Source organism: Canis lupus, chromosome 10, assembly GCF_011100685.1.
Source record: "Canis lupus familiaris isolate Mischka breed German Shepherd chromosome 10, alternate assembly UU_Cfam_GSD_1.0, whole genome shotgun sequence".
Taxonomy (NCBI): domain Eukaryota; kingdom Metazoa; phylum Chordata; class Mammalia; order Carnivora; family Canidae; genus Canis; species Canis lupus.
In genome coordinates, this window is record NC_049231.1 from 43,322,721 (window position 1) to 43,347,787 (window position 25,067).

General features: G+C 38.9%; 1 protein-coding gene across 6 annotated transcripts in view; it reads right to left on the reverse strand.

Moving 5' to 3' along the window:
- The window catches only part of NMS (neuromedin S), a 49,477-nt gene that overhangs the window by 9,117 nt on the left and 15,293 nt on the right, over positions 1-25,067 (reverse strand). For 2 of the 6 annotated variants that reach the window (XM_038551001.1, XM_038550995.1), the window contains exons 3-5: positions 4,238-4,584; positions 1,641-1,696; positions 1,300-1,338 (exon numbers count right to left, since the gene is read on the reverse strand). In XM_038551001.1, the coding sequence (XP_038406929.1) occupies positions 1,300-1,338; positions 1,641-1,696; positions 4,238-4,313 (171 nt within the window). In that variant the 5' untranslated portion in view covers positions 4,314-4,584. Of the gene's footprint in view, positions 1-1,299; positions 1,339-1,640; positions 1,697-4,237; positions 4,585-9,425; positions 11,747-25,067 lie in introns of those variants that run through there. The other 4 variants (XM_038551000.1, XM_038550999.1, XM_038550996.1 and 1 more) reach the window with 4 other exon arrangements.

Genomic DNA, 25,067 nt, shown 5'->3' on the forward strand with positions numbered 1-25,067 from the left:
TGTGCTCTCTTGCTCTCTCTCAAATAAATTTAAAAAAATAAAAGAGAGAAAGTAATGTTTGAGTTTTCAAGAATGGCCATTAGTTGCATCAGGGACAATGCTAGCAGGTGGCACTTAGGTGCTGTCATTTACTGTGTTCTAGACACTGTTGAAAACCCTTCAAAGATTCCAGCACTCAATCTTCACAACAACATTATGAGGCTAGTATAACTATTATTCCCATATTACAGATGAGGAAACTGAGACATAGAGAGATTAAGAATTTTGCCAAAGTTAAGTAGACTAGGTTTTGAACCCAGGTTTTAGAATCTGAGCTGCAAAGGCATTTTTGGCTGAGGAAAAACCTGTGCAGATATAAGAGTCTGGGGTATTAGGGGAATAATAAGAAGTTCACCAAGATGAGGTATGCTGTGGCTTGGGGGAGGGGAAGGAGGAAGAAAAGATATGGTTCAAGGTGAAAACATTCAGTTTATGCTTTAGAATCATGGGCTCCACCCTAACACCACCATCCTACACTTTTGATTGAATCAATATTTACTTTGTATCCACTGAAACATATCCGTTTTGGTGACTATCACTGTTAGGTCCTTCACCTGAAATCTATTGTTTTGAAGAATTATCATATCATACTATATCAATGTGTAACATATGTCATGATATCTCATAACATACATAATTAATGTAATTATACATATATATTATTATAATTGTAAGAATATACATGAATGACCAATATTCCATGGTATTTTATTTTGAGAGATTCACTTGTTATTTCCTACAACTACCTTCTTACCCATATGCTTAACCATATACACAGATTTCTCCTGCAGGTGGCAAAAAAGTGTGCTTGTTACAGATACCAATTATGGTATAAGCATGTGCATTGTTATAATTAAAAGAATTCTTATATGGGGGTGCCTGGGTGGCTCAGTCAGTTAAGTGCCCCATTCTTTTTTCCCCCTTTCTAAAATTTAAATTCAATTTGCTAACATAAAACACTCAGTGCTCATCCCCATCAAGTGCCCTCCTTAGTGCCCGTCACCCAGTCACCCCATGTCCCCACACTCCTTCCCTTCTGCAACCAAGTGCCCCACTCTTGATTTCAGTTCAAGTCATGATCCTAGAATCGTGATATTGAGCTGCATGTCAGGTTCCGAGCTCAGCCAGGAGTCTACTTGAGATTTTCTTCCTCTGCCCCTCCCCCTGCTGTGCTTTCTCTCTCTCTCTCTCTCTCAAATAAATAAATAAATCTTTAAAAAAATAAAAATAAATGAATTATATGTATATAATTTTTTTTACCTTAGGTTGCTTAGAAAGAGTGGCCCAATATGCCAGTCGCTAAAGAAAAATATGAACAATGAATCAAAGATTGGTACAAATTAGTCAATAGCAATCTATTAAAACATATGTAAAATACTAAAGTTGTCCCATTTATGAACCTTGCATTATCTTCTCACACAGAGGCAGTGAATTTCAACACAACTCTCGTGATGTCTTAAATGAGGCCATGAAAATGGCAACATGAGTTCCTGCTGCAGCCAAGAATCTGATCTTAAAATAGTTTCAAGTGAACACTATCCACATGATATTTTCAAGGCCAAGACTAAATAAAAATCTCACATTACTGAACAGCAGTGTACCTCAAGCTGCATGATATCCAAGCCATTTGGGGGATCAGCTAGAGGTCGAGGAGATCCTATTGTGAGAAATCATAAAAATATTAATTAGAGGGGAAATAAAGGTCATAGCATGGACTTTTAAATCTTTACCATGAAGAACATACAAAGATTCTAGAAATACAGTTTTTTTTAAAAGGATTTACAAAGAAAACACACTTCTGCCTACTAACAGTAAATATGAGATTTGTACCAAAATTAATTAAAAACAGAGTGTTTCTTTATTCAAGAGTGACCATTATAAGAGTAACTAAGAAAGAGGGAAAGATATCTAGGTGATGACATAATGTGTATTTTGATGGAACTTATGAAAATAGAATATCAGGAAATGTTGTCAAGAAAGTATGTACATCAGAATCACTCTTGGAACTTTTGAGCAATACAGATGCTCATCTCTATAGGAGTAGGTTCTGGGCAAGGTTGTTGCCCGCACGCAGCTGCACCCTATGCTAATCAACCTTTATCTGGTCTAAATGAAATCTGCATCTCATTTGTGTGTGATACAACACTTGGGAGGATAGTTAGGAATCAATTGGATAGATGAAGTTAAATGGGGTTAATGTAAAACCTTGAACTTAGATTTTTTATTTTATTTCATTTTTAAGATTTTATTTATGTATTCATGAGAGACACAGAGAGAGACAGAGACATAGGCAGAGGGAGAAGCAAGCTCCTCCCAGGGAGCCCGATGTGGGACTCAATCCCCAGACCCCAGGATCACGCCCTAGCCAAAGGCAGACACTCAACTGCTGAGCCACCCAGGCATCCCTGAACTTAGATTTTTAAAATGTGGGACAGGGAATATCTGGCTCAAAAGTAATATATATATATTTTTTAAAATATTGAGTGATATTTTGCTTCCTGTAACCTCTGTATGAGCCGAGAAAAGCTAGGGCAATCTTGTGCTTTATAGAAATAATAGTGTCCAAGCCCTGAGTAGTAATCCTACTAGAATGATAGAATATGTGGTAAAGTTAGAGAAACAGAATAGTTTTCTTTGGCAAAAAGGAAAATTAAGAAGTGTATGCTGACTGCCTTCAATTATTTTGGGAACTATCATAAGAGATATTAATCATATTCTGTTTTCCCAAAGGATAGAACTAGGGCTAATGGTTAGAAGGCACATGTGATCAGATTTTAATTTAGTGTAAAGAAATTTTTGCTGATTGGAGACACTCAAAGATGCAAAGTAATTTAAACTAATCCTATAAGGATTTTTCGAGAGATTCTGTGTTAACAATACAATGATAGGGCAGCCCGGGGGCTCAGCGGTTTAGCGCCTCCTTCAGCCCAGGGCGTGATCCTGGGGACCCGAGATCCGGTCCCACCTCGGGCTCCCTGCATGGAGCCCGCTTCTCCCTCTGCCTGTGTCTCTCCCTGTGTGTGTGTGTGTGTGTGTGTGTGTGTCTCATGAATAAATAAATAAAATCTTTAAAAAACAAAACAATACAATAAAGAGCATAGGGACCCACCCTCAGGAAACATAAAATCAAATAGGAAATAGGGAGGTGTATATAAATATACAGACGGATAGGAAATAATAATAAATTCCCCAAAACGTAATACAAACAGATTCTATTGGAGCCCAGAAGAGGAAGCTACTGGCTCCCTTAGGCTGGTAGTGAGTTGGCTGTCACTGAAAGTAATTAGAGAAATCATAGATTCCCTACTCTCCATAAAAGATTAAACTAGATGACTTCCAAGGTTCCCTGCAATGCCTAGGTTTTGTGATTACACTACGGAACATAGCGAAACAAACATACTGTTTGAAATATATTTTCTGTTTGAATATACTTTCAAAGATTTTCTATACTCCCTAAATCAAAATTCTAATGGAAAAATCTGAAATTTTGAAATAGTCCCTGTTTTCAATCAGAGTTTCCAACACATGCTTCCTTGCATAATTTGGTGAATTACCTTGAAATGGGTAATGCATTCTGACTACTGATCCCATACCCCACCCCTGGTTCCCTGCAAAGGCACTGGTTCTCAGAAGTTAGGAAAGCAACAACCCCATCCAGTCAGCACCTCAGACAGCACCCAAGCCCAAGAAAGATTGGGGCGTCCACAGGTTTGTCTGGGATCCTGCCTCCTGGGAGACTACAGAAAAGCTATGAAAATATTCCTTTTTTTCCTTTGTGTGCTCCCTCTCCAACTGCCCCTCAATCCTCAGTCTTTGGGTCTGTAAAACCCAGTTTTACCACCTCTGTTCTCCTCTCTGCAGAATTCCTGGAGTACAGATTACTAAGACATTGGGGTCCCCAACTCATCCTTCACAGTTTTAGCAGCACATCTTTAGGACAGCCCTGAGTCAGCAGCTGTTTAAAGAGAGTTCCACAAGGGAAAGTTGCCTCCTTTGGTGAAAGGCTATGGCATCTGGTTCTGTCCACCCTCTCAAATTTAGAGACAAATGGGAAGCCATTTCAAAAGGGTAAATGGGGTAGGTGAGGGGATATAGTTTGACTCCCTCCAGAAACCAGAACCACTGTGAAGGATCAAGGTCTGTCTCAGTCTTCCTTAGAGCTCAGGCTAGTTGGGATCTGATGAAGGGGTCCCCTTACCTGAAGAGGGAATCTGTAGCATGCAGAAGCAATAGATGGCCAAGATGGAAGGGAATTGAGGAAGAAGGTGTTTCATCTTCAAAGCTGGTTTCACTTAGCTGGCCACAGATGTATTTTGCTAGGACAGGAGTTGAGCATTTCCTAAAGTTCCACAGGCAGAAGCAACACACTATCCTGCATCTGAACGGGCCCGGTGGAGAAGGTGGTTTTATTTGCAACGCCCTGGAGCCCATTGGCTGAGCACCAATCAGTTTTGCACAGAAGGACCCTGGCTTTCTCATAAATGTCACACTGGGCCCTTATTTGTAGAATAATATCCTCCTGGTGCAGGCATTGTGGACAGTCATCTTTTTCAATCCAGCAATAAAAATGAAAAGTGGAGAGTCATAATGGTTATTCTATAGTGGTTTGAGAAACGTTTCTAACTCTAGAAAGGCTTTTTCTCTTTTTTTTAATCAAAGAACTGGACATAAATCTATATACTCTTGCATGACGGAGTTTTATTTCCTAAGAAGCTGTTTATTTTCCACCATTAACAAAAGATGTTTTATAGTCTTTGGTGCATCTAAGAACAAAATTTGGAGTCCTGAATATAATATTACAAGAAACTCAAAAGTTCAAGTAGATTTTTTTAAATCATGGTTGGAAATTAGACTCCTTAAGTTTTCTCCAGACTCATTTCTATGAACAAGTATTTCAAATTAAATCAGAATGCAAGAAAATATGTTTAATAATAATAATTATAATAATGTTTCATCTACTGAGATCCTACTTAGAATTTCACATAGATTATTTCATGTAGTTCTCATAGAAAACCCATAAAGAATGTATTATTATCCCAATTAAATGAACGGGAAAATCAAGGATGAGAGAGAATAAGGAACTTGCCAAGGTCACCAAACCATAAAGAATACAAAGCAGGGATTTAGACTCAAGGGTATCTGAGCCCATTCATGTCTGTAAAAGTGTGGAATTTTAGTCAATGTGTTCATTTTTTTATAAAAAGATCCTCCTTTTTTGGTATATTTTTTTTATTGGAGTTCCATTTGCCAACATATAGTATAACACCAGTGCTCATCCCACCAATAAAAAGATCCTTCTTGATAGGAAAGTCAGTCAATCTGTAGATCACTTTGCATAGTATTGATATTTTAACAATAAGTTATCATGCTAAGTGAAATAAGTCAGACAAAGACAAATACCATATGATTTCACTTATATGTGAAATCTATAAAACAAAAAAGCAAACAAACAACAATAGCCACAACAAAACCCAGAAACAGACAGATTCATAAATACAGAGAACAAACTGGTGGTTGCCACAAGGGAGGAGGGTGAAGGAATGGGAGAAACAGGTAAAGAGAATTAATCTTACAATACAAACTTCCAATTATAAAATAAATAAGTCACAGGATGAAAAGTATAGCATAAGGAATATAGTGAATAATATTGTAATGTCATATGATGACAGATGGTACCATGGTGAACATGGTGTAAGGTATAAAGTTGTCAAATCACTATGTTATACACCTGACACTAATATAATAGTATGTCAACTATACTGCAATAATAAAAAATTTTTAAAGAGCCTACTTGAGATTGGATATGGGATAGAAGGAAGGAGAAAGAATGAAGTTTGCTGTCTTGCAGAAAGTGTAACCTATATAAAGCATATAGCAAATAAATATCTTTTTTCATTATGCATATCTTTAATTTTTGCTCTTAAGAGTTAGAAGGTAACTAACAATTTTTGAATGTTTACAATGTGCTTAAAACAGGTTAATCCTTTATCTAAGTCATCTTATATCATTGTTTTCAATGAATGAAAGTTTTAAGAATAATTTTGGGTGGGTGTGGGTCAGAATGGACTATTTATGACTTAAAATGTGGTATTTTGCTAAAAAATTCTAAGTCATAAGACGGTGGGAATTATAAGCAACTGTATAGCCATAAAATTTTGTCTACTTCCGTGAGATAGCAAGAAATAGAGATTTCTATTTGTTACAGTATTTACCACTTTAGTACAAGAAGAATAATCTAAGATCTTCAGGCAGCAGGAAGAGATGATGCCTTTTTATTGAAATGCACCCATTGTCCAACTCCAAGTCTTTATAGACGACTAGTTAAAAATGAATGATTGCTTTTTGAATATAAACCATCTATCTATATGGTATTAAACATCCTTATTTATGGACATTTTAAACACAACACACATATAATAGCAAAGGTTTGTGGCAGTTCTACTGTCAATCACTAGGTATTTTTTAAACAGTTGGTTTCTCTCTACCATGAACTAGGTACTCTAAGTACAAACATATTTTTCAAGTAAACCTATGTGATAACTCTGATTTATACCAAATTGATTTTGCTTCTTCTGTACATTGTACACTCATTATTTCTCAGATATTCAGAACAGAAAATAAAACATTTTTGAAACCATTATTTTTTTCAACAATTTTATTTCTAAGTAACCTTTACATCCAACGTGGGGCTTAACTCACAACCCCAAGATCAAGTTACATGCCTTACCAACTTAGCCAGCCAGTTGCCCCTAAAATAATAGTTTTTAATGCTAATGCAGAAATGCGATTATGTTGATATCCCAGAAATGAAATATGTTGAAGCCCTGATCCCCTGTGTAACTATATTTGGAGATTTGGCCTTTAAGGAGATAATTAAGGTTAAATGAAGCATAAGGATAGAGGCCTACTCTTTGAGGGCTGGTAGCTTTAGAAGAAAAAGAAGTGACACTAGAACTCTCTCTCTTAGTGCACACAAAGAAAGGGCCAGGAGAGGACACAGTGAGAAGTCACTGTCTGCAAGTTGACAAATGAGGTCCCATTGGAAATGATCTTTTTGGCACCTTCATCTTGGACTTCCAGACTCCAAACTGTGAGAAAATACATTTTTGTTGTTTAAGCCACCCAGACTGTAGTCTTCAGTTATGATAGCCTGAGCTGACGAATATGAACACACAGGGGGTTTTAGCCAATTCAGTACCAGAAAAAAGAAGAAGAAGAAGAAGAAGAAGAAGAAGAAGAAGAAGAAGAAGAAGAAGAAGAAGAGAGAAGAAGAAGAATAAGAAGATAAGAGAAAGAAGAAGAAGAAAAGAAGATACGATCAGAAAAGAACTCCTCATCTCTCAATCCGCCCATCATGCCTCATCCCGCCCCCCTCCTCGCGCCTCCTCATCCTCCTCCGCCACATCCTATCCTCCGCCCCCGCCTCCGCCTTTGGTCCCTAAAAGAAAGTCTCATGGGTTTTTTGTTTTTGTTTTTGTTTTTAAGATTTTATTTATTTATTCTTGAGAGACACAGAGAGAAAATTGAACACCAATAAAAAAAAAAAAAAACAAAGAAAAATCAGAAAAAAAAAATAAAATAAAAAATAAAAAATATTAGCAAATGAAAAAAAAAATAAATAAAATCTGACTTCAAACTCAAAAAAAAAAAAAAAAAAAGAGAGACACAGAGAGAGAGGCAGAGACATAGACAGAAGGAGAAATAGGTTCCCCCCTGAGTACGGAGCCTGATGTGGGACTCAACCCTGGTACCTCCAGGATTACCACCTGAGCCAAAGGCAGATGCTCAACCACTGAGCCACCAAGGAGCCCCAAAACTCTCATGGTTTTAAATGATATGATTATCTACCCAGAAAATCCAAAGGAATCAAATGACAAATTATTAGAATTCAGCTTACCAAAATGCTAAAATTTAAAGAAAATTTTCAGGAATAATTTTCTCAAACATGAGCAAAAATAAAATTTAAAATGTATTTTTAAATGTAAATGGCTTTAAAAAAATGTCATTCTGAGGACTAAACCAAAGAATAAGTATGCAATATATTAAAAAAGAAAACTGTAAAACATTACTGAAGGACATAAGAAATATATGAATAAGGAAAAAGGCATATCATGGGGTGCCTGGGTGGCTCAGTCAGTTAAGTGTCTGCTTTCAGCTCAGGTCATGATCTCAAGGTCCTGAGATTGAGCCCCGTGTTGGGCTCCCTGCTCAGCAGGGAGTCTGCTTCACCTCCCTCTGCCTCTCCTCCTGCTTGTGCTCCCTCTCAGTCTGTCTCTCTCAAATAAATAAATTAAATCTTTAAAAAAAAAACAGGAAAGGCATATCATGATCACTGACAACAGGAGTCAGTGTTTGTTAAAAGTTCAATGGATGGCAGATTATAAAGTTAATGTCAGCCTTATTAAAATTCTGAAATGACTTTTTTCATGGAATTTTAAAGCTGATTCTGAAATTATTTTGAGAGAATATTGAAGAATATTCAAGACATTTTTGAAAAAAAAAAGAAAGATATTTTGCCAATGTCAAAACTACTAGAAGGCAGCAGTAATTGTTACATTGTAGTAGTAATTTTGCTACTGATCTGGTAACAGGCAAATAAATAGATTAATGGAATAGAGTCTTGAAGCAGATCATTTACATACAAAGTAAAGGTGGTATTTCAAATCAGTACAAAATGATGAACTACTCTAAGTGGCGTTTAGAACAATTGGCTATCCAGTTGACAAAAAAATTCCCTATTTCACACTATAAATTCAAATGAATTTCAGAAGATTCATGAATTAAGCCTAACACACCCACACATGCACATAGACACTCACATAAAATTCTGTATTAGAAAAAATAGAGTATATATTTGATTGGAAAATTGCTCTTGAGCAAAATTTAGAGTGGGGAGGCCATTGAGAAAAAGACTGATAAATTTTATTGTATTTTAAAAATGTCATGAAAAAGATAACCAATATTAGCAGAGAAAAGGCAGAGTAAGGTAAGTATAAAACAACTATAGAGATGCTTAAAATATAGAAAAAAATGGGGGGACAGAGAGAAGGAAGGAGGCAGGCAGGCACAACCTAAATGTGTGACTGAGAAAATAATAAACTGTAGATAATTCATAATATAGAAATGTATACAACTCTTAAAAAGAAGAAGATGGATCTTTATGTATTGACAAGTCAAATTCTTTGTAATGTAGTAAAGAAAAAAAGTTATAGAACTACATACTATATGGTCTAGTATCAGCTTGCTTCTGCTCATAATAAAACCCATCCTCACACTTAGTTGTTTAAAAACAACCATTTATTTAACTTAAAATGCAGGTCAGTAATTCAGGCTGGACTCAACTGGGTGATTCTTATGGTTTGGGCTGGGCTCAGCTAATCACTTACACATTTACATTCATCTGGTAAATAGACTGGGGTGCCTGGGACCTCTTTCCATGTGGTCTCAGTCTCCAGATGGCTAGTCCAGAATTGTTCCCATGCTGGTTTCAAAGTTCCAGGGCAGTGAGAGTAAAAGCGATGAGGCCTCTAGGTTTGGGTCTGGCACAACATCCCTTCTGCATTAGAACAATCAAAGCAAGTCACAAAGCAAGCTGGAATCAAGGGGTGGGAAAATAAACTCCCTCTTTCAATAAAAGTAGCTGAAAAGTATACAGCCAATTTTGCAATCTACAGATTTCCACTTCGGGATAATTTTTTTCAAAATAGCAGACGCAATTCTATGAGTGCATATGTAGGTAATGCAAAGAAAAAGGGTTGGGATATGACACAAACACACAAATAGCAGTGGTTCTAGAGAAACAAGATTGTGAGGGGGTCATAAAAACCTTTTACGTTATCTATACTTTTTAATGATCACATTGGCTGATTGTAAATTACCTGTATAAGTAAAATTAAATCTTAAAAATGTAACAAACTCCAAACACTATTGTTAGTATATGGGTTCATATTTAAACATCTGAACTTACATATATGAAAAAGCAACTTCTTTCTTTATTTCATTACATTTATTTTTCCAAAGTGTTTCCTTTGTTAGACATTATTGAAGAGGTTGTGACCAGTGGATTTGTCAGTGCCAAGCCAATTTAATGAGATATCTTTTTAAAAAATATATGAACTCACCATGTGGAGCTCCCACACCATCTGAAGCAGAAGCGAATGCTGAGAATTACACTAAAAATTCCTCCCCCTTTCCACATCAGCTTAGTTCCCACTTTGTAATTGGTTATTATGAAAAAACTCAGCAGGCTTTTAAGGAACTGGACTTTAATCTATAGGATATAAAAAATGTAATTTCAAAATTGATTATATGTTCCTGTGTTCAAAGCATAACTTTCTGAGTTCTTCAGTGGCATCCAGAGGGTCCTTCAAGAGCCCTCTGAGTCTACAGCAAATTGAGATGCAGGTACAAGGTTTGAGGGCTTCTATTCCTAGCAGGATTTCACAGAAAGTAGTGACAGGTTTATTTGAGAGGCTGGCTGTTAAACCCCCAAAAAGCTGTTTGGTGACAGAAAAGGCCATCCTCCCACATCTCTAGCACTGTCTCCACTCACCTGAACACACCCTCTCTTTTCTTCCCACCTTCTGTGCCTGTAGCCTGTACTTTTCTCTTGGCCTTTACATCTGCACTTATGGTGAGCTACTTAGTGGAGGCAGGGGATGGGAGGGCGTGTAACCTCAGGGGAACCAGCATATGCTAATAGACAAAATCCATGACAGTAAGAACTGTGGCTTTACTTACTACATATTTTCCTTTGCCAAGAGTGATATATTAGACAGTTGAGCCAGTTACTTGTCCATTGGCTTTCAACTCCATAAATGCCTTTCCTTATTACCCTCTGATCATGAAGAGCTAGAAGGCTACAAAGTCAACACTCTTCTCAGCCAGCTTCCTGTTAGCTTCTGTCAATAGGAGAGGAGGATGGGAAGAGTTTGGAAGATGGAAGGGAGAGCCATTTTTTCTTTTCTGCTTTTGGTGATGCCTCCAGCAGAGGCAGCTCTCCTGGGCTCCACGGGCACTCCACAAGCAGCAGCACTTACACATGACTTCACACACCCCAGGTGTAATAAGAATGTGTGCTCCTGGCTTCTTGGAGAGAAGTAGAGGTGGTAGTTGAAAGAGCAGTTTTAGTAGAGACCCCATTAGTCTTAGTGGCCAAGGAACATGGGCTCTGGGAATACCATTTTTCCTTATGTTCCTCCAATCCTAGGGGTAGACAGGGGCTTTATGCAGTTGCTAATCTCTGGGTTATGTCACCACTTTTCAATTCCAGACTCCTTTTGAGATTATTTGTTTACGGTTTTGTTGAGATATATCAAATGTATTCAAACTACATAATCTGATAAACTTTAATATAAGTATATGCTGTGATACCATCATCACAGTAAAAATAACTTGTTATTTCCCATGCTCCAAAAGTTTCTCATGCTCCTTTGTAATCTCTCCCTCTTCTTCCCCCACCACAGATCTGCTTTCTGTCATCATAGCTTGCATTTTCTAGTATTTTATATAAATAGAATCATACAGTATGTATTTCCTTTTCCTTAATTTAAATTCTTTTAATTAGCATAATTAAACTGACCCATGTTGCATATTTTAATCATTCATTCCTTTTTTGTTGCTGAAGAATATTCTGTTGTATATATGTATCACAGTTTGTGTTTTCATTCACCAATTTTTTTTTTAAACAGAGAAAGAGTACATATGTGCAGAAAGGGGGTCAGAGGGAGAGAGAAAATCTTAAGCAGGCTCCATGCTCAGCACAGAGTCCCACCTGGACCTTGATCTCATGACCCTGGGATCATGACCTGAGACGAAATCAAGAGTTGGACACTCAACAGACTGAGCCACCAAGGCACCCCTTCATTCACCTTTTGATGGACATTTGTTTGTTTCCAGTTTTGAGCTGTTACAAATAAAGCTGCTAGGTCACTTGTGTACGAGTCTGTGTATGAAATCTGCTTTCATTTCTCTTGGGGAAATACCTAATCTGGGAATGACTGGATTATAGGGTAGTTTTACATTCTCACCAGCAGTACATGAGAATTCTAGTTGCTCCACATTCTTGTCAACACTTGAGATGGTTTGTTTTAACTTTAGCCATTCTACTCCTTCCAGTACTTTTGTAACCAAGTCACTAAATTAAATTCCTGTTTAAGATAACTAGAGTGATTTCTTTTTTTTTCTCTCTAGTTTGGTGCTAATTCCATACAAAAATTATGTGACTCAACACTCAATATGTATTGGATGAATAAATGGAGAGGAAAGCTCTCACGGCTTGAAAGGATGAAAGATCACGTCTAGGCAGGCAGAAACTAGGATGAAATGAAAATATAATATCTCTATTTGAAGCGTAGGCACAGGAGCGAAGCAAGAAAGGATCTCTAGCACACACATAGGTGAAGGTTCAGAGGTATGAGATGGGAAACATTTAACAGAGAAGAGTAAATTGCCAGTGTTTGTAAATAGAGACTAATGGAAGAGTATAGATGAAAATCATATTTTGAGCAAAGTAAATTGAGCAAGCAATAAAGAGTAGATAGGAATGGCAATCAATAGAAAAGACAATGGCTTATGTCCAGTGGAGTTCTATATAAGGACAAATTTCAAAAAGAAGGAGGAGTTTCATGGCAGCCAATTAAAATAAATGAACATAAGAAAATATAAACAAACAGCTCACCCACCCCAGGACAGCCTCAGGAGATCAGACCAGATCTGATATTGACTAGGTACTGACTCTAGTGCCTTCGGGACAGGTGACTGGGGTGGGTGGGTGCGATGAGTCAATTTGCTGTGGGCAGGCACACAAGTCCTTCTAGCCTGATGATTCAGGAGCTGAAGGAGAGGGGAGGATGACCAGAGCAGGAAAGAAAGGATGACTCTTGCTTGGAACATGGAGCACCTGGAAACAGTGTCTCCTCCTCCCAAACTCACCATTTATTAGTTAATTCCACTGTCCTGTCTGCCCATGGCACCTGGAACAATGGTATCATTCACTCGTTCACTCATTCATTTCTTTATACATTTGGGGAACTCCAACTAGATGCCAGGCACCAAAGATAGGAAGATGAGTAAGAAACTCAAGGAGGTCCCGGTGTAGCAGGAAAGGCAAACGCATCAATAATTCTCTATGAGAGCATGAAAGAAGGGCATCCATTGCAGGGGAAGCAGGAAACACTCTACAGTGGAGCTGGCTTCAACAGGGGTTTTGAAGACAAAGTAGGTTTGGCAGGCAGTGGAGGGGGATTAGCCATATGAAAGATACATTGGTGGGAAAACATCAGGCAAAAGTGAAGTTTGGTGTTTCCAGAGGCTGTGACAGAAGCGGGGCTAATAGCTGGAATGGGAGGAGAGATAGTTGTGGCATCTTTTGGAAGGTTCCTTTGACAACGACAAAGATGTTAAGGGAAACAGAAAGATGAGTGAAATGGAAACAGGTTGTCAGGCTGCAGACTTGGAGAGAGTGTAGGAAATGAATGGTGTCGTTTTTATAAGCTCACTCTCCCCATCTGCAAACGGAGTGCCTGCCACCAGCTGGGTACCTCTGATGTTAGAACTTGGCCTCACTTCTGATAGGGAAGGGAAGCGAGAGGGAGAGGATCACACTGGTTAGAGACATGGAAATGCTGTACTGGAGAGCCCGATATGGCATTTCAGGTGTGGGATGTATTGTGTTTCAGGAAGTCATGAAAGATTAAAAGCAGGGGGTGTTGGGATCTCCCCCAGCTGTGGCTATAGAGAGAAGCTTAAGCGAGAGGTGAGACCTAAAATGGAAATCTATCAGGAAGCATCTGCAAGTGAAAAATAGTGAGGACCAGTCCCAAGGTAGTGTCAGCAGGAACGGAAAGGAGGGGGTGGACTCAGACATTTTAACTGGAGAATCCACAAGAATTGGGGATGATTATCTGGAGGCTAAAGGAAAGGAAGGAGCAGGAGAGGCCTCCAAGGGGTTAGGCCTATGACGCCAGAACAGAGAGTGGCTGCCTTCACGGAGACTGGGAATGGAGAGAAAACAGTGGGTTGATGTGTGGGACATATGCCTGTGGAGGACGCAAATGGAGGTGTCCAGGACGTAGCTGGAGATGAGTGGCTCGTGCTTAAGAAGGAAACTGAAGTCATGTGTGTAGATTTAATCATCAGGAGCACGTGTGTGGTGGCTGATGTCACCAGAGAAAACGCGATCGCTCTGGGAATATGAAGGGAGTGAAGGAACATGAGACCCTGGCAAACATCAGGGCTTGAGCAGAAGCCAAGAAGCCATCATCAGGGAAAGCGCCCTGCAGGAGGGGAGCAGTTAGGGTGTCACTGGTGAGCAGTGTCAATAGGGGCTGGGCTGAGGGTGTGCAGAGGAAGCAGATACAGACCAGCCTTTCAGGAAGGACAGGAGGTGGAGGGCTTGGGAACCAGGGACGCTTTATAATAAATGAAGGGTGAAGGAGACATGAGCATGCAGACAGGCAGAGGAGAGGAAGTGGGGAGACCGGGAAGCGAAGAGTCAAAGTCATGGAATAATCGAGAGGGAAATAATCATAACCCAAGAGGAGAGATGAGTCTTCTACCCCTGAAACAAGAGGGAGGAAGGCAAAGACACAGAGAGATCTGGAGGTGGTAGGAAGGAATTTGACCAGGTCACATGATGGGGAACCTCTGCTTTCTATGTAAAGACGAGGCCACGTTACCTAGTTGGAGCCTGGTGGGAAGAAGCAGTGAGCTAGAAAGGGTAAGCTAGCTGCTAGACCTCACACTCCACTTGTTAAATTCTCTTTTTGCTTTTTCCTGCTCTATTGTTTTTTAAATATATCATCAAAGCAGGTTTGCATTATTTTTCATAGTGCTAAGTAAAGAAAATCAAAGTCTTGAAATAACAGATCCTTCTAACTGCAGGTGAGAGAAATCTCAGCTAGTCAAGAAGAAAATAGATCTTCTACATGAAACAAAACAAAAACACAAAGAAATATTCTTTGACGTCTTTACCTATGCTCATTAATGTTATTTCTAACTCAGGAGTAATAAAACATCTGAATTTTGGAGATTGTTGCTACGGCTTGTGGATGTAACCATAGCTTTCACAAAGGTGGTAATGCTCATTGGTCTTGTTTAAAAACATGTGGCGGGAATCCCTGGGTGGCTTAGTGGTTTGCTGCCCGCCTTCGGCCCAGGGCGTAATCCTGGAGACCTGGGATCGAGTCCCACATCGGGCTCCCTGCATGGAGCCTGCTTCTTCCTCTACCTGTGTCTCTGCCTCTCTCTCTCTCAATCTGTGTCTCTCATGAATAAATAAATAAAATCTTTAAAAAATAAAAAAATAAAAAATAAAAACATGTGGCTCGAGTCTTGTTCCATTTGAGACATGTTTTCCTGAAAGGCATACATATTGGTGAGTCTCCTAAGTCAGGAGAGGGTTATGGACACTTCTCTCATCTCTCATTCATGCAAAAGTAAGAACATAATAATAATAAAATTAAACTCTATGAATCTTTTATCTTGTTTAAATAGAGTTTGAAAGAATAATTCATGCAAATTAATAGTAATAAATGCTTGAGAAGTCATGTAGTAAATGGAAAAAAATATCCAAGGGCAGAGTTAAGGTTAGCATGGTCAATATGGATGCCCTCTGTTACTGTTACTGTGTTACTGTTACTGTTCTTCAGCCCACCGTGAGAGGAAGGTTCTGGAAGCTCAAGGAGCTGTGGAGGGGGCTCTGGAACTGAAGCCAGAGGACTAGAAAGACCTTCTAATCAGACCTTTGACTCTAAGGGTCCTTTCCCAGGCCTTGACTGAGGAAAACCAGCACCTGGGGGAACTCCATGCTCCTCAGGCTATCTTTGTGAGCCATTAGCAAGGCTGTTTTGTGCACAGAATTGCACTGCTATCTTTGTTTGCAGAGACAAGCTGCTTATCCATCTCAGTGGGATGTCTCTTTGAGCACTTTCCCAATAGTGACAACAGAGTCACAGAGACCCAGCCATTCTCTGACCAAAACTTCTGTCAAGCCAAGTATGTTCATAATTCTGAGATGCTAGATGGGTCTGGGTGAGTTATCTGAGGTTGGAGGTGGAGAGAAGTTAAATGCCTTCTGTAGAAATAGAGATCTGATCATTAGCTTCGTGGAAACTGTATGCTGTCACGGTTTGTAACTTCTGAGGGGACATGGATCCTTCTGAATATGTGAGGAAAGGTATGGATTTTCATCTTTGAAAAATGCCCAGGCACATATGGATGCTCAAGTTTTCATACTGTTTTGGGGGTTCAGGAGCATGACTCTTTTCCATAGTCCTTTTTCATGAACCCCCACCACAAACAATTACCCACCAGCAGTAAAGGGTTTCCTCTGAATATAGTCCCCAGACCACACATTTCAGAAATACCTGGGGTGCACAGGTTTGTGGGTCCCATTCCAGACTCTGAGTCTGAATCACTGGTTGTGGGGCATAGGAATCTGCATTGCAAACAAACTGGATTTTAAACAAATCCAGAGGATTCTATACCAGTCTGAGTTTGAGAACAATTGCCTATGGGTTCAGACTCTAGGTTGAGAATCTCAGTTCAGCAGAACTAGGCATTTTCTCTTTTTTGCTCAAGTGCTCATTCTCAGCCCATTTTGGGCTCTTTCTGCCTTCTATCTCTAGCCGGCATGATCCTGGACTCTCCATTCTCCAACACCATAGAAATGCTCAGGACATGCAAAGTTATATGTATATTGGTTCTTGAAAAACTCTTACAAAAATAAATCTTATGCCCAAAATAAGTAATAGAGAATTCCCCAGAAGCCATGTGGAATGTCTTGGGTGATCCGTGCCACAGCCCGGTCCCATCACAGCTGCTGGCGCCCATATGATCTGTGCACGGCCATCTGTATATGTAAAAATATCATTTGTGCACCTGCCTAAGCAGCCCTGGTGAATGGAAAGTTTTGCAAAGCCTTTGATGACTGCAATTTGTCATTTAGGGAAGCAGTATGCAAACAACACCCGAGTATTGCTGGCTGCTCTGCTCAGTGGGCATCCTGGCCTTTTCATTTTATGACCCACTATGAATGATTCTCACTATGCTCCATCTCCCTATTAGTCAGATGTCACAAGCTTATTTTTTTTCATCCCAGAGCCATATTTTAATACCATGTAGCAATATTCTTCCTCAGGATTCTGTGTTTTTAATATCCATCATGACACCATAGCAGCATGCTTCCCAGAAGGCATTGAGGCACATATACTGACTGCTACCAAGGAAGCAATCAGTTCACAGGAAATTAAACTGGACTATACCCACACATTTATTCCTGCACTTCTCATGCTAATAATTTTCTTTGTGGAGAGTTTGCTGACCAATTCATGGGCTGACTTAGTTCCCTACTGCGGATTATTGCAATTATAATTACCCAGCTATATCTGATACCACTGTATTTATCAGAAGGCACAACTCCAAGTCCCAAGCCCATGCCATACTATTAGGCATCTGTATAAAAGGCTCTGGATTGTGTTATGAATCTTTAAAAACTGGAACGTGTCATCCAAAGGAAAATGAGGATTTCGATTTCTTTCACTTCAGCTCTGAAGCATTTAGACTTTGGACATTTAGAATCCACAAACCAAAATCAAGATGCTAACATTTGAAGTTGTCTGTTTTACATAAATGATTATATTAGCTATTGTATTCACAGAGAGACACTGGCTTTTAGGGGTATTTGATGTGGGAGATGTTACCAATCATGGGGAAGGACTGGTCAGTAAATGGAGTTGTGTGTTGTCTCATGGCACTGAAATCTCAAGGAGGCCCAATTAGAAATAGAATAGAAGATATGAGTTGTACCAATATCTTCATGAGATCACAGGGTCATCCTTAAGTGTTGATGTGACATTCCCCCCCAACAAAGCCCTTTCAACCTCCGAGATGATATAAAAGGCAGGCCACCTCAATTCTGCAGCCTCTGGGACTTTTCTCACCCCACAGGCTACTGAGACCCCCCAATATTCAGACACAAAACAAAGGAGATTTTGGAGAGCTGTTTCTTCAAAAGCATGCCCTTAACCTCCTATGATCCTTTGTCCTGGTCATTGACTGGCTCAGTAGCAAATAAGAGAGAAAGCAACCCAAGCCAAGTGAGGTCACCATTCTCAACAGTCCTCTTATTTATACCAGCACTTGTGATCTGGCCTCAGTATCATTCTAAGAACCGGGAAGACCTCAACTGAATGAAAAGAAAAGGCAACAGATCCTAATACCAAGATGACAAAGGTGTTAAGATGATCATACAAAGATGATCATACAAAGATCATACAAAGCAGCTATCATAAAAATGCTTAAACAAGCAGTTACAAACACATCTGAAATAAATAAATAAAACCAAAACAGAGTCTCAAGAAAGAAATAGAAAGCCTCAAAAAAGAAATAAAGGATATATATAAAAGGCAAATAGAAATTTCAGAACTGAAAAACGTGATAACCAAAATTGAAAACTCACTGGATGAAGGGGAAAAAGGAATCAGTGAACTGAAAAAATACAATGATAGAAATTACCCAATCAGAAAAACAGAAAGAAAATAGACTTAAAAAAAGAAAAAAAAAAAAAGAGCAGAGCCTCAGGGATCTATAAGACTCTAACAAAATATCTAACATATATATAGAACACTCAAAACTCAACAATAAAAAATATCCAGTTAGAAAATGGACAAAAGATTTGAAGAGTCATTTCAATGAAGAGAGTATACAGATCCAGTTAAGCATATGAAAGGTTTGGGGTTTTTAGAAAAAGATTTTATTTATGTGACAGAGAGCACAAGCAGAAGTAGGCAGAGCGACAGGCAGAAGGAGATGGAGGCTCCCTACTGAACAGGGAGCCTGATGTGGGGCTCCATCCCAGGATCCCAGGATCATGACCTGAGTTGATGGCAGACACTTAACCAACTGAGCCACCCAGGTGTCCCACAGGTGAAAGGCATTTAACATCATCAGCCAGGAAGGAAGGAAAGAAAGAAGTATTTATTGAGGGCTGATGTCGCAGGTATTGTATGAGGCATTTGTGGGGATGCTTAGATCTTAAGACAAGGATCCTTCTTTCAGGGTATTTACAGTCTAACAGGGCAGGGAAAGTCTCAGATAAATATTATGTGGAGATGGAAAGTGTAAGTGTCCCACTAGAGAGAAAATAAACCCTTTAGGGTTTAGAGTTTCTTTTCCTTTATTATTATTTTTTTATTCATGAGAGACAGAGAGGCAGAGACACAGGCAGAGGGAAAAAGCAGCTCCCTGCAGGGAGCCCAATGCGGACTCAATCCAGACCCCCAGGATCACAACCTGACCCAAAGACAGATGCTCAACCACTGAGCCACCCAGGTGCCCCAGGTTTAGAGTTTCTAGCTAACATGTACCAAGAAAGATGTGTGTCATGGCTGACATTGGGCATGAAGAATGAGTAGGATTTGGGCAAGAGGAAACATAAGAGAGAAGACATTTCAGGTGGAAAGAGAATCAGAAGCAAGCCTTGGAATTAGTACAAAGTAGAGGGTTCACGTGGCTGGTGCAGCCAGGATGAAAAGGAAATGCTAAACTAAGGAAGTGAGGCTAGAAAGGGGGGATGGAGGCAGAGCCTGGAGGATTGTACGGATACTAGTTAGAAATGTGCTCTTCGTATTAAAGTTGGCATGATCTATGTTGGTTATATGTGAAAATAACTTCATTTGGTGACTATCCCACAGGAGCAAACTAAATGGACCTTCTACTCTTAGGCTACTCTTAAACTTTGAGAAGAGAAGTGCCAATCTCTGATCCTATTGCTCTAATGGCACTAAAATTTGGAGCTTGGAGCCTGGAGCTAAAAGAGGAAAGCTAAGGACACAAAGAATATGTTTCCATCTTCTCAAAAAACATATGCTGCAGCAAATTATCAACTGTTATAGATTCATTTGATTCCCAAGCTCCTCTTTTAAAATGCAAACACCCTCAGGAGTTTGGGATTGGAGGGATGGTGGGTTAAATAATTTCTTGAGTTGTGCTTTATCTTCTTTGATGAATTCTTTTTCTATAGCGGTCTGTTCCATTTGCAAGTTCTTAGATAATCCATCATATTAACAGATAAGAAGAAGAACACAGACACCTCCCTAAAAGGAAATTCAATCACCATGTTGCTTATGTCCGTGGAACCTTCAATTATGTAACCTCAACATAAATTTGTGTGATAGGGATGCTACTCTGAGCACACAGGGGAAATAGAAGCTGTTCTGAAAGCTTAGGTTAATCACTGAAAATCAACCAGGCCACTTTCCTATCAAGTCTAGCAAATAATGAATTTCAACACTGAATATAAAATTATCTGACCTCCCCACACCATTTTGTGGAGAATAGTACTGTATGCATAACAGTGCTTCTCAAACTTTAACACGAAGGCAGATTACTTGCTGATCTTGTTATACTGTAGATTTTGATCCGGTAAATCTGGGTATGACCCAAGATTCCAATAGCTTGCAGATGCTGGTGCTGCCGGTGTGTGGACCACACTTGAGTCCTGAAGATAAAGGCAAAGTTTGGGCATCATACAGAACTGTCCAAATTCCAGCTACACAACTTATGAGTTTTGTAGCCTTGAGGAAATCACCTAACTTTTTTGAGGCTTCATCATCTCATCTGTAAAATAGAAATATGAATATTTATCTTGTAGAGTTAGAGAGAAAACTAAATACTATGTATTAAAGGTATTTGGCCAGGGCATGATACACAGTAGTGACTCAACACATGACAATGTAGTTTTTAGGCTTAGTGGGCAGCATTACTATAAAAGGCAAAACTTAACTACTAATAGCCAGGATGCCTGGGTGCTTCAGTGGTTGAGTGATCCCATGGTCCTGGGATTGAGTCCCACATCAGGCTCCCTGCATGGAGCCTGCTTCTCCCTCTGCCTGTGTCTCTGCCTCTCTTTCTGTCTTTCATGAATAAATAAATAAATAAAATCTTTTTAAAAAAAAACTACTAATTACCTGCTGTTGACCAGAAGCTCAGTGGAAGAGAGAGTTGTAAATTATTGTTTTAGTACGCAGATAAGAGACATACTATCATCGTTTTCCTATCAATGAAGATAAAACCTCAAGGTGTTCATTTGCTTGTTAGGAATATTGACATACTCTTATGAGTTATTCTTGGCTGATACACATTAGCTTCTTTCTATCAAATCTAAATATTTTATATATTTTATATATTTTAATAGTTGCCTTAACAGTAAGCGGTACATCTATAGGAAGGTCTATGTCAGAAAGCAATGAACATAAAACTTAAAATGATTATACAAAATTAATCCTAACATTCACACAATAATTTTAGGTCTAGTCTTTCTAATCTTTACCCCTATAGATACAAAGCAAAAAGGAGGCTAGTGCTGTTTCTTTTTTTATCTTAGAGAGGTTTGGAGACCCAAATAGGATGGTGGAACAACTCATGTTGTTCAAGGGTCAACTGTGTATCTCTACCTGGTTTGTAAGAGTCTGGTGTGGTTGCAGACCATGACTGACACTGCAGATTCCCCCTGACTGGTGTGAGGCAGCAGCCAGACCCACAGCTCTTCCAACCCCAGTTGCATTCCTCCCTAGGCTTCTGGGCTTTCTATCTCCTGCAAGGGGCACACTAGCTTTGTGACAATGGGCACAAGATTCTTCTTCAGGTCGTCAGTGAAGTCAGAAGAACGAAGGCAAAAATAAAAAAAAATAAATAAAAAAAGAAGAAGAACGAAGGCAGTAAGGGACTGATATGGATTTTAGTTCATCCTTGCAGGTTCCAGCTTGTCCTTGCTCTCATTTCATGCACTTTCTTTCCTGACTGCCTTCCCTAGTGACATCAGGCCCAGCTCCAGATACAGAGGCAACCTCTGTGTGTAAGCTGTTTAATTAGCTCCCACAATTGTGTAAGGCCAAATCCCTGTAGTAAAATCCATATTATTTATCACTCCTACTGGTGTGCTTCTCTGATTGAACTCTGATGGGAATATCCAGATTTTTCCACCTTCCATAACCATAGTCTTGGTTAACATTCCATCAAACACCCTCCCATCTATGCCTACGGACAAGGTAATTCAAAAAGAATTAAACACTTGGGGTGCCTAAGTGGCTTAGTCACTTAAGTGCCTGACTTGTGATTTCGGCTCAGGTCATGATCTCAGGTCATTAGACTGAGCTCTATATCAGGCTCCATGCTCAGTGCAGAGTCTGCTTGTCCTTCTCTCTCTGCTCCTCACCCTTGCTTGTGTGCTTTCTCTCTCTCTCTCTCTCTCTCTCTCAAAGAAAAAAGAAAAAAAGAAACACTTTTTAAAATGTCACTCAATGTCAGGTATCTGGAAATTCTCACAGCAAGAGTCCATATTCATTCATTTCTCAATTGCTCTAAAGCAATAGCTTCTATTTTTCTATATTACAAACATGAAGCATGGACTTTTCTTTAGAAGTTATTTTAAACTGCAGAGAAGCCAAAAGAAAATATAATCACCTATAATCCCCACTCCAAGAGGTAACCACTGTCAACATCACATATCTCTCTCTTCTGGTATTTTATCAATGCATACAGTATATAATATACCATGTGCCCTTTTTAAAAAATTGAATTACATCATATATCATATTTTTCTTTTTAAAATATACTATGAATGTTTTCTATATCATGATATATTTATCAGAAGCATCATTTTTAGCTTTATCATATTCCAATATAGTAAACTTCTATTACCTAATTGAGAATATCTAGGCTTATTTGCAGTTTTTATAGAATTCTAAACAACATTATGATGGACATCCTTAAAGTTAAATCTTCACACATATAAATAGTTATTTCTTGTGACCAAATTCCTAGATATGGAATTGCTGAATCAAGGGACTGCAAAATGTTGTCTTCTGAAGCAAATTTTCTGATTTCCAACAACCAAGACCAAGTCCTGTTCCTTCCTAAAAACTTTGTACTGCAATTAACTGGACCAGTTTTTATCCCATTGGTGCCATGAGTCAAGTACGTCTATGTTTCAGGATTTCCATTAGTGCCCATGGTTCTTGGTCATACTGTTCGAAGAATGAAGAGGTAGACCAGACAGTGGCCAGTAATGCAAAGTTTATTGAGTGATAGCAGAAAGTTCCATAGGTTCCCATATGTCATCGCTCTCTCCCACAACTACAGCCCCCGACCACTGCTTTCTGGCTGACAGTCTCGGCTATCCTGTCCACTGCTCCCTTGCAGTGGATTCAATAAATTTTTATCTCCTTTGTTCTGCCTTGGGTGAATCCTTTCACTACCTGTGTTAGTGGCCTCCACCCGATTGGGTTACTCCACTCTCCTGATCAAAGCCATTTCATAAGATTCAATACCAAAAGATGTTTTGTTAGATATATTTTAAGTAAAAAACGATTTGGGAAATTGTGTGAATATTGTTCTGATGGTCACAGAATTATGCTGACACACTCCCCAAGATGAAAGAAATTAAACAGAACAAATCGAACTGAACAAGCATTGGGTTATTGACGCCAGCAGGCCAGGTCCAGGGACCCAGATGGGGTCCTGCAGGACCAGCCAAGAGGGTCCTTGGCTTCACAAAGGGTGGAAATCAAACTTGAGCCAACAGGAAATGAGAGCAGAGTTTTTTTGAACATATATAGAAAAGGGAGATATAGATGGAATATCCAGAAGACTCAGAAAGGAAAAGAGCATGAGTCTGATCTTTGTTTGGGGTCTGGGGCTTTTTATTGGGGATTGTAGTCTGGTGCACACGTCCTCTCAGGAATCCAGGAACTTGTTAGAACAAATACAGAGGCCCAAGTGTTACTTCTTGGAGACAGGGGGCCTTGGCGTTGAGATGTCTAGAACCTGGTGATCTAGAATACACATATGATGGCCTTGTCCACTCATTCTCACCTGATTCTTCCTTAAATGTTATCTTTTCCATAGAAATCATTAACTCTTTGTCTCTTACAAAGAAGACATACACTATTTGCACCATGAGGCATGTGCAAAGTGCGGATACAGGTCCTAGCAAGAATAGAAGCAGTAAAAAGCAGGTTTTTATGGAGTTCTTCAATCTCCCTGTCTCATTATGACCTGGAATATTTACATGTCAAACCTTATAGAATGTAATCAAAGCCATACTTACAGAGATATTAACTGTTTTAAATGTAAATATTTTTTTAAAAAAGAGAGAAGTTGAAAATAAATAATCTAAGCTTCTATCTTAAAAGGAACAGCAAACAGGGATCCCTGGGTGGCTCAGTGGTTTAGCTCCTGCCTTCAGCCTCGGGCGTGATTCTGGAGTCCCGGGATCAAATCCCACATCAGGCTCCCTGCATGGAGCCTGCTTCTCCCTCTGCCTGTGTCTCTGCCTCTCTCTCTCTCTCTCTCTGTCTCTCATGAATAAATAAATAAAATCTTTAAAAAAAAAGAACAGCAAACAAATAAAAAGATAAGAAAAAAGATAAAAGCAGAAATCAATAAAATAGAAAGTAGACTGCAACAGAGGAAATCAATAAGATCAAATAAATTAGTTTCAATACATTTTTATAAATTAGTAATAAATTAAACATTAGTAAGACTGGGCAAGAAAAGAGAAAAATACAAATGACCAGTATCAGGAATGAAAAGGGAGACATTAATGTAGATTCCACAGATATCAAAACAAGATAAGATACTATGAATAACTTCATGCAAATAAATTTGAAAACTTAGATGAAATGGAAAATTTCTGCCCAAAACACAACTAACCAAAAGACAACTAACCAACTTACATAAAAGAAAATAAAAATTCTGAATAGCCTTATATCTGTTTAAAAAATTGAATCCATAATTAATGCATATTAATGCTCCTAGTAATAATGTTCTAGATCAGTGGCTTTAAAACTGTTTTGAGCAAAACAATAGGAAATACATTTTATATTGTGACCCACTGGGCATAGATGTATGGATGCATATGTATATGAAATAAAAGTTTTATGAAGCAATTCTTACTGTTGTTGGGGAGGAAGAATTTCCTCTGCCCTTCAAGACCCTTCTACCTGGACTAAGAATCAAGTTGACTT